The sequence below is a fragment of the Thalassophryne amazonica genome, chromosome 19 (genome assembly GCF_902500255.1).
Source record: "Thalassophryne amazonica chromosome 19, fThaAma1.1, whole genome shotgun sequence".
In the NCBI taxonomy this organism is placed as follows: domain Eukaryota; kingdom Metazoa; phylum Chordata; class Actinopteri; order Batrachoidiformes; family Batrachoididae; genus Thalassophryne; species Thalassophryne amazonica.
The window spans coordinates 51,438,698-51,449,496 of NC_047121.1; the positions used below are offsets into that span (position 1 = coordinate 51,438,698).

At 45.0% G+C, this 10,799-nt stretch overlaps 1 protein-coding gene across 1 annotated transcript in view; it reads left to right on the forward strand.

Annotated features, from left to right (window-relative positions):
* The window catches only part of zgc:162989 (uncharacterized protein LOC100037351 homolog), a 16,932-nt gene extending 8,903 nt beyond the window's left edge, over positions 1–8,029 (forward strand). The window contains exons 2-3 of the mRNA XM_034195558.1: positions 7,700–7,732; positions 7,815–8,029. Coding sequence (XP_034051449.1) covers positions 7,700–7,732; positions 7,815–7,883 — 102 coding nt within the window. The 3' untranslated portion in view covers positions 7,884–8,029. The remainder of the gene's footprint in view (positions 1–7,699; positions 7,733–7,814) is intronic.
* Positions 8,030–10,799: the final 2,770 nt, after the last annotated feature.

Below are 10,799 nucleotides of genomic sequence, written 5' to 3' on the forward strand. Positions count from 1 at the left end.
ATGCAGCCCACCTCATTTAGTCCACAGTCCACATCATGTAGCCCACATCATTTAGTCCCCAGTCCACATCATGTAGCCCACGTCATTTAGTCCACGTCATTTAGTCCTCAGTCCATGTGATTTAGGCCATGTCATTTAGTCCACAGTCCACGTGATTTCGGCCATGTCATTTAGTCCACAGTCCACGTCATTTAGTCTACGTCATTTAGTCCTTGTCATTTATTCCACGTCACTTAGTCCACAGCCCACGTCATTTAGTCCACATTATTTAGTCCAGTCCACGTCATTTATTCCACATTATTTAGTCCACAGTCCACGTCATTTATTCCACATCATTTAGCCCACATCATTGAGTCCAGAGCCCGCGTCATTTAGCTCATGTCATTTAGTCCACAGTCCACGTCATTTAGCTCATGTCATTTAGTCCACAGTCCACGTCATGTAGCCCATGTCATTTAGTCCACAGTCCACGTCATGTAGCCCATGTCATTTAGTCCACATCATTTAGTCCACAGTCCACGTGATTTAGGCCATGTCATTTAGTCCATAGTCCACGTCATTTATTCCACATTATTTAGTCCACAGTGCACGTCATTTAGTCTACGTCATTTAGTCCACAGTCCACGTCATTTATTCCACGTCACTTTGTCCACAGCCCACGTCATTTAGTCCACAGTCCACGTCATTTATTCCACATTATTTAGTCCACAGTCGACGTCATTTAGCCCACATCATTGAGTCCTCAGTCAACATCATTTCGTCCTCAGTCCCCATCATTTAGTCCACGTTATTAAGTCCACAGTCCACGTCATTTCGTCCACAATCCACAGTCCATGTCATTTTGTCCACAGTCCACGTCATTTAGCCCACAGTCAACGTCATTTAGCCCACGTCATTTAGCCCACAGTCGACGTCATTTAGCCCACAGTCGACGTCCTTTAGCCCACAGTCGACGTCCTTTAGCCCACAGTCGACGTCCTTTAGTCTACGTCATTTAGTCCTTGTCATTTATTCCACATCACTTAGTCCACAGCCCACGTCATTTAGTCCACATTATTTAGTCCACAGTCCACGTCATTTATTCCACATTATTTAGTCCACAGTCCACGTCATTTAGCCCAGAGTCCACGTCATTTAGTCCACAGTCCACGTCATGCAGCCCACCTCATTTAGTCCACAGTCCACATCATGTAGCCCACATCATTTAGTCCACAGTCCACATCATGTAGCCCACGTCATTTAGTCCACGTCATTTAGTCCTCAGTCCATGTGATTTAGGCCATGTCATTTAGTCCACAGTCCACGTGATTTCGGCCATGTCATTTAGTCCACAGTCCACGTCATTTAGTCTACGTCATTTAGTCCTTGTCATTTATTCCACGTCACTTAGTCCACAGCCCACGTCATTTAGTCCACATTATTTAGTCCACAGTCCACGTCATTTATTCCACATTATTTAGTCCACAGTCCACGTCATTTATTCCACATTATTTAGTCCACAGTCCACGTCATTTAGCCCACATCATTGAGTCCAGAGCCCACGTCATTTAGCTCATGTCATTTAGTCCACAGTCCACGTCATTTAGCTCATGTCATTTAGTCCACAGTCCACGTCATGTAGCCCATGTCATTTAGTCCACAGTCCACGTCATGTAGCCCATGTCATTTAGTCCACATCATTTAGTCCACAGTCCACGTGATTTAGGCCATGTCATTTAGTCCATAGTCCACGTCATTTATTCCACATTATTTAGTCCACAGTGCACGTCATTTAGTCTACGTCATTTAGTCCACAGTCCACGTCATTTATTCCACGTCACTTTGTCCACAGCCCACGTCATTGAGTCCTCAGTCAACATCATTTCGTCCTCAGTCCCCATCATTTAGTCCACGTTATTAAGTCCACAGTCCACGTCATTTAGCCCACGTCATTCAGTCCACAGTCCACAGTCCACGTCATTTCATCCACAATCCACAGTCCATGTCATTTTGTCCACAGTCCACGTCATTTAGCCCACAGTCCACGTCATTTAGCCCACGTCATTTAGTCCACACTCGACGTCATTTAGCCCACAGTCGACGTCATTTAGCCCACAGTCGACGTCATTTAGCCCACAGTCCAAGTCATTTAGCCCACAGTCCAAGTCATTTAGTCCACGTCACTTAGTCCACAGCCCACGTCATTTAGTCCACATTATTTAGTCCACGTCATTTATTCCACATTATTTAGTCCACAGAAAACGTCATTTAGCCCAGAGTCCACGTCATTTAGTCCACGTCATTTAGTCCACAGTCCACGCCATGTAGCCCACATCATTTAGTCCACAGTCCACGTCATGTAGCCCACGTCATTTAGTCCTCAGTCCACATGATTTAGGCCATGTCATTTAGTCCACAGTCCACGTCATTTATTCCACATTATTTAGTCCACAGTCCACGTAATTTAGTCTACGTCAATATAGTCCTCGTCATTTATTCCACGTCATTTAGTCCACAGCCCACGTCATTTAGTCCACATTATTTAGTCCACACTCCACGTCATTTATTCCACATTATTTACTCCAAGGTCCACGTCATTTATTCCACATTATTTAGTCCTCAGTCCACGTCTATTATTCCACATTATTTAGTCCACAGTCCATGTCATTTAGCCCACATCATTGAGTCCTCAATCGACATCATTTAGTCCTCAGTCCACATCATTTAGCCCACGTCATTGTCCACAGTCCACGTCATTAAGTCCACAGTCCACGTCATTTAGCCCAGTTCATTCAGTCCACAGTCCACGTCATTTCGTTCACAGTCCACGTAATTTAGCCCACAGTCCACGTCATTTAGTCCACAGTCCACGTCATTTAACCCACGTCATTTAGTCCACAGCCCACGTCATTTAGCCCACAGTCCACGTCATGTAGCCCACATCATTTAGTCCACAGTCCACATCATTTAGCTCATGTCATTTAATCCACATCATTTAGCCCACGACATTTAGTCCACAGTCCACGTCATGTAGGCCACGTCATGTAGCCCACGTCATTTATTCCACGTCACTTTGTCCACAGCCCACGTCATTTAGTCCACATTATTTAGTCCACAGTCGACGTCATTTAGCCCACGTCGTTGAGTCCTCAGTCAACGTCAATATAGTCCTCGTCATTTATTCCACGTCATTTCGTCCACAGTCCACGTCATTTAGCCCACGTCATTCAGTCCACAGTCCACGTCATTTCGTCCACAGTCTACGTCATTTCGTCCACAGTCCATGTCATTTCATCCACAGTCCAAGTCATTTAGCCCACAGTCCAAGTCATTTAGTCTACGTCATTTATTCCACATCACTTAGTCCACAGCCCACGTCATTTAGTCCACATTATTTAGTCCACAGTCCACGTCATTTAGCCCAGAGTTCACGTCATTTAGTCCACGTCATGTAGCCCACATCATTTAGTCCACAGTCCACATCATGTAGCCCACGTCATTTAGTCCACAGTCCACATCATGTAGCCCACGTCATTTAGTCCACAGTCCACGTCATGTAGCCCGCGTCATATAGTCCACGTCATTTAGTCCTCAGTCCACGTGATTTAGGCCATGTCATTTAGTCCACAGTCCACGTCATTTATTCCACGTCACTTTGTCCACAGCCCACGTCATTTAGTCCACAGTCCACGTCATTTATTCCACATTATTTAGTCCACAGTCCACGTCATTTAGCCCACGTTATTTAGCCCACGTCATTGAGTCCTCAGTCAACATCATTTCGTCCTCAGTCCCCATCATTCAGTCCACGTCATTAAGTTCACAGTCCACGTCATTTAGCCCACGTCATTCAGTCCACGTCATTTCGTCCACAATCCACAGTCCATGTCATTTTGTCCACAGTCCACATCATTTAGCCCACAGTCCAAGTCATTTAGCCCACAGTCCAAGTCATTTAGTCTACGTCATTTATTCCACATCACTTAGTCCACAGCCCACGTCATTTAGTCCACATTATTTAGTCCACAGTCCACGTCATTTAGCCCAGAGTTCACGTCATTTAGTCCACGTCATGTAGCCCACATCATTTAGTCCACAGTCCACATCATGTAGCCCACGTTATTTAGTCCACAGTCCACATCATGTAGCCCACGTCATTTAGTCCACAGTCCACGTCATGTAGCCCGCATCATATAGTCCACGTCATTTAGTCCTCAGTCCACGTGATTTAGGCCATGTCATTTAGTCCACAGTCCACGTCATTTATTCCACGTCACTTTGTCCACAGCCCACGTCATTTAGTCCACAGTCCACGTCATTTAGTCCACATTATTTAGTCCACAGTCCACGTCATTTATTCCACATTATTTAGTCCACAGTCCACGTCATTTAGCCCACGTTATTTAGCCCACGTCATTGAGTCCTCAGTCAACATCATTTCGTCCTCAGTCCCCATCATTCAGTCCACGTCATTAAGTTCACAGTCCACGTCATTTAGCCCACGTCATTCAGTCCACGTCATTTCGTCCACAATCCACAGTCCATGTCATTTTGTCCACAGTCCACATCATTTAGCCCACAGTCCACGTCATTTAGTCCACAGTCCACGTCATTTAGTCCACAGTCCACGTCATTTAGCCCACAGTCCACGTCATTTAGCCCACAGTCGACGTCCTTTAGTCCGCAGTCCAAGTCATTTAGCCCGCAGTCCAAGTAATTTAGTCCACGTCACTTAGTCCACAGCCCACGTCATTTAGTCCTCAGTCCACGTGATTTAGGCCATGTCATTTAGTCCACAGTCCACGTCATTTATTCCACATTATTTAGTCCACAGTCCACGTCATTTAGTCCACAGCCCACGTCATTTAGTCCACATTATTTAGTCCACAGTCCACGTCATTTATTCCACATTATTTACTCCACGGTCCACGTCATTTATTCCACATTATTTAGTCCACAGTCCACGTCATTTAGTCCACAGTCCACGTCATTTAGCCCACAGTCCACGTCATTTAGCCCGCAGTCGACGTCATTTAGTCCACAGTCCACGTCACTTAGTCCACAGCCCACATCATTTAGTCCTCAGTCCACGTGATTTAGGCCATGTCATTTAGTCCACAGTCCACGTCATTTATTCCACATTATTTAGTCCACAGTCCACGTCATTTAGTCCACAGCCCACGTCATTTATTCCACATTATTTAGTCCTCAGTCCACATCATTTAGCCCACGTCATTGTCCACAGTCCACGTCATTAAGTCCACAGTCCACGTCATTTAGCCCAGTTCATTCAGTCCACAGTCCACGTCATTTAGCCCACAGTCCACGTCATTTAGTCCACAGCCCACGTCATTTAGCCCACAGTCCACGTCATGTAGCCCACATCATTTAGTCCACAGTCCACGTCATTTAGTTCATGTCATTCAATCCACATCATTTAGCCCAGAGTCCACGTCATGTAGCCCACGTCATTTAGTCCACAGTCCACGTCATGTAGCCCACGTCATTTAGTCCACAGTCCACGTCATGTAGCCCACGTCATTTAGTCCACAGTCCACGTCATTTATTCCACGTCACTTTGTCCACAGCCCACGTCATTTAGTCCACGTCACTTTGTCCACAGCCCACGTCATTTAGTCCACATTATTTAGTCCACAGTCGACGTCATTTAGCCCACGTCATTTAGCCCACGTCATTGAGTCCTCAGTCAACATCATTTCGTCCACAGTCCACGTCATGTAGCCCACATCATTTAGTCCACAGTCCACATCATGTAGCCCACGTCATTTAGTCCACAGTCCACGTCATGTATCCCACGTCATATAGTCCACGTCATTTAGTCCTCAGTCCACGTGATTTAGGCCATGTCATTTAGTCCACAGTCCACGTCATTTATTCCACATTATTTAGTCCACAGTCCACGTCATTTAGTCTACGTCATTTAGTCCACAGCCCACGTCATTTATTCCACATTATTTAGTCCACAGTCGACGTCATTTAGCCCACGTTATTTAGCCCACGTCATTGAGTCCTCAGTCAACATCATTTCGTCCTCAGTCCCCATCATTTAGTCCACGTCATTAAGTCCACAGTCCACGTCATTTAGCCCACGTCATTCAGTCCACAGTCCACGTCATTTCGTCCACAGTCCATGTCAGTTTGTCCACAGTCCACAGTCCATGTCATTTCATCCACTCCACATCATTTAGCCCGCAGTCCCCGTCATTTAGTCCACAGTCGACGTCCTTTAGCCCACAGTCCAAGTCATTTAGCCGACAGTCCATGTCATTTATACCACAGTCCACGTCATTCAGCCCACATCGTTTATCCCACAGTCCACGTCATTCAGCCCACGTCATTTAGTCCACAGCCCAAGTCATTTAGTCCACGTCATTTAGACCACGTCATTTAGTCCACAGTCCGTCATTTAGCCCACGTCATGTCGTCCACAGTCCACGTCATGTCGTCCACAGTCTGTCATTTAGCACACATCATTTAGTCCACAGTCCACGTCATTTAGCCCACACCCCACGTCATTTAGTCCACAGTCCACGTCATTTAGCCCATGTCATGTCGTCCACAGTCCATGTCATTTAGCCCACATCATTTAGTCCACAGTCCACGTCATTTAGCCCACAGTCCACGTCATTTCGTCCACAGTCCACGTCATGTCGTCCACAGTCCATGTCATTTAGTCCATAGTCCACGTGATTTAGTCCACAGTCCACGTGATTTAGCCCAGAGTCAACGTCATTTAGTCCACAGTCCACGTCATTTAGTCCACGTCATTTCGGGAACATCATTTAGTCCACAGTCCACGTCATTTCGGCCACAGTCGACGTCATTTAGTCCATATATATGGATTCTGGATCAATATTTCACTTTATACAGTCTTTGAAGGATTACGTCAAAACTCCTTCACGGATTCTCACCACGGATACATTTTAGGTCACAGAAGACTCCACTGAATTTTGGAGGAGATCTGGATCCAGATTGCCGGATGCCAGAAATCTCTGATTGCTGTTGTTTATTTATGCAAAGCAGCAGATGTGTTACTTATTGATTTCAACATTTATTCTAATAATTTGAATATTTTATTGAGTATCTACATTGAGTCTGTGTCATGATTTCTGCCTCAATCCAGTTAGGGTTAGGGTTAGGGATATTTTCAGGCTTCATCACAGATCAACATCATTTTGTCCGCTGGGATGATGTGCAGCAGGAAACAGGGAGGGGTTTTACTTGTGCACCAGTTATGTGTCACCTGATCGTGACATTGAGGTTTCTGGATCCTCTGAGACATAGTTTACCAGTCCTGGTCCTCAGGAACCAAAGTACTGCTGGTTGACCATTTGTCCTGCTCTAATGGCACCATTAGCCAAATCAGGTGTTTCATTCTTCAGCCAGGTGTTGATCCACTAAGCACATCTGAGGGATCTGGTCTGAGGAGATCTGAGACCATGTGCGACTCTTAGGATCCCAAGGACCAGGACTGGGAACCACTGCTCCAAAGTTTTCCAAAGTAAGGACCAGGATTAGAACTGTGACCTTCTGGGATGTAGATCTGTGATTATCTGCTCACTACATCAAAAATTTCCAAATGTTTGGTTTTTATTCCTTTTTAACATTTGCAAAAGAGGAAAGTTTGCATTCAGGTTTCTACTGTTGTCCAATTTGATTGTTGCCATTAATTAGCCAAATTTTGTGTTTTCTTGGTCAGGAGTTGTTGCAGGAATGCGGGAAACCAAAAGAGGTGAGACACAAAAAGGACCTTTTTCTTCTACGAGTTACCTGCAACACTAACCTTCTCCTTTCCTCCATTTGTTTTCGGGCAGGATTTTATTAACGGGCTGCTGTACAGGATAAAAGGTCTACGCAAAATGTCCGGGTCCTTGAAGAAATAAAAGGTCAAACTAAGAGAGGACACGGAGCATCTGAACGTCTCTGAGGTGCCGGCGACACGTGTGGTTCTTTTCTTGTGGAACCTCTGGTTGCTCCCGTTTCTGCTTCAGCAGCCGTCGAGTTTTAAATGCAATTATGATGATTATTTTTTAAACCTTAGTTGAGTTTATGGACTGCTTTCACACTTTTTGTCCTCAAACATACAAAAGCTGCGCCTGTGAAACGATGTACTCAGATGGACCGTTTATTTTGTGTTTTTGTTAAAGACTGTACGCTTTCAGTTGCCTGTTTATGTACAGAAATATTTTTGTTCTGATAAATGTTGGACGTTAAAATAAAATGCACCATTTTGAACAACTTTTCATCAATCAATCAAAGAGCTTTTGTTTTATTTCAGTCTGACACATGACAGCGTTGAAAGAATTCCACATTTACAAATAAATATGGCCTTCATCATCAACGGACACATAAATCACATTTACCATCGGACCGTTATTACTACCCACCAGACCGTTATTACAACTATCAGACCATTATTACTACCCACCAGACTGTTATTACTACCCACCAGACCGTTATTACAACTATCAGACCATTATTACTACCCACCAGACCGTTATTACTACCCACCAGACTGTTACTACCCACCAGACTGTTATTACAACTATCACTGTTATTACTACCCACCAGACCGTTATTACTACCCACCAGACCGTTATTACTACCCACCAGACCGTTATTACAACTATCAGACCATTATTACTACCCAACAGACTGTTATTACTACCCACCAGACCGTTATTACTACCCACCAGACCATTATTACTACCCATCAGACCGTTATTACAACTATCAGACCATTATTACTACCCACCAGACTGTTATTACTACCCACCAGACCGTTATTACTACCCACCAGACCGTTATTACTACCCACCAGACCGTTATTACAACTATCAGACCGTTATTACTACCCACCAGACTGTTATTACAACTACCAGAGGCTTATTAAAACAAACCGTTATTACAACCATCAGACTGTTATTACTACCCATCAAACACTTATTAAAACCATCAGATCGTTATTACAACGATCAGACGGTTTCTGCTACCCATCACACCGTTATTACAACCACCAGACACTTATTAAAACCATCAGACAATTATTACAACATCAGACCGTTATTAAAAACCACTGGACCCTTGTTACTAAGTCAGTCTATTATTACTACCGTCAGACCGACTACTACCATCAGTCCGCGGTTACTGCCATCAGTCCCCGGTTACTACCATCAGTCTGCGGTTACTGCCATCAGTCCCCGGTTACTACCATCAGTCCGCGGTTACTGCCATCAGTCCCCGGTTACTACAGTCAGTCCGCGGTTACTGCCGTCAGACCGCGGTTACTACCGTCAGACCGCAGTTACTGCCGTCAGACCGCAGTTACTACAGTCAGACCGTGGTTACTGCCGTCAGACCGTGGTTACTGCCATCAGACCATGGTTACTTCCGTCAGTCCGTGATTACTGCCGTTAGTGCGTGATTACTGCCGTTAGGCTGTGATTTTTAAAGGCTTTTTAAGGATCCACTGGAACCTTGTAAATAAGAGGGCTGATTGAGAAGTTCTGAGCCTGAGCCAAAGGTAGTAGGACGCGATTCTCCAGCTTTTACATTCTGAGAAACTAACATTTCTCAACATTACACCCAGTGAGCCAAAACGTCAGGGTCAATTCACTTTATTTTATTTCAATCAGCCCTCATATCAACCATTAAAAAAAAATGCACTTGGCTGTCAACATTTCATCATGTTTGATCCAAACTAGAGTTCCTATATTCACTCAGAAGAAAGTCTGTTACTTGTCAAATGAAGGCTTTTTGATGCGGTTTGGGGAACAGTGCAACAGGCAGTCAGAGCGGCTTCCAGATGTACGGTGGAAGCACCATCAGGTTTCTGATCTTTACTCGGACCTACAGCCACCTGCACTTTATGAGCTCCACTTTTCAGCCTAATGAAGTGCCCACAGAGTTTATGCCAACCTAAACAGACAACTTCAAGTCTGACGGAGCCGAACAGTCAGACGTTTATGACCTATTGGACACCACTCAGTGTGCGATCATCAGAATGAGCTCTGTTTTCTCATATTAATTATATATCAGTGTGAAGAAAACACGTGTCGGGTGGAAGAGTAAACACAGTGAAGCCGGAAGAGAGAAGGTCCATTAGGAGCACATCCATTATCATCGTCCATTTCCTGACTGCGGTCCGAGCATGACGCAGCCAGATGAGGCAAACACGCCAACGGCCCCCACACCATCGTCACTAATGGAGTGAGCCCCTGGAGGAGGGTGGAATTATGGCGATGCAGAGAGTAATGCACACTCAGAAAGCTGCATGCCAGTCTTCTCCCCTTCATGCACCACAGGGTCCCTGAGCAAGAAGTTCCATTACAGTCATTTCCTCACAGTTTGCCCCACGAGCCTCTGACACAGGATGTCCAGACTGAACAAAATAGACTTCTGGGAGAAACCTTCTGGACCGTGATGCTTGTCTACGATGACGATGAGATCTAACAAATCAAACTGTGTGTTTTCACCAAACTGGATCAGGCTCCAGTTGGAGGTTATACGTTTGAACTGTTCTAAATGCAGTTCACACGGGTTATAACGTCACTTATAATCAGTCGGTAGCAGTAAATGACAGTATGACACTTACAGACTTACAGGGGTTGTGATTCCCCATGTGCACCGTCACTACGTGAGAAACTCAGACCACAAAACTGCTTCCTATTCAGAAGACCAAAATGAAGGCGGGGAACTCCATCAACTTCACAAGTGTCTCTGCTGTGACTCGGTGGGAAGGTGTGTCAACCTGCTCGCTGGAAGCTCGAGCTGTTGTATGATTGGTTTTATAAAGGAGG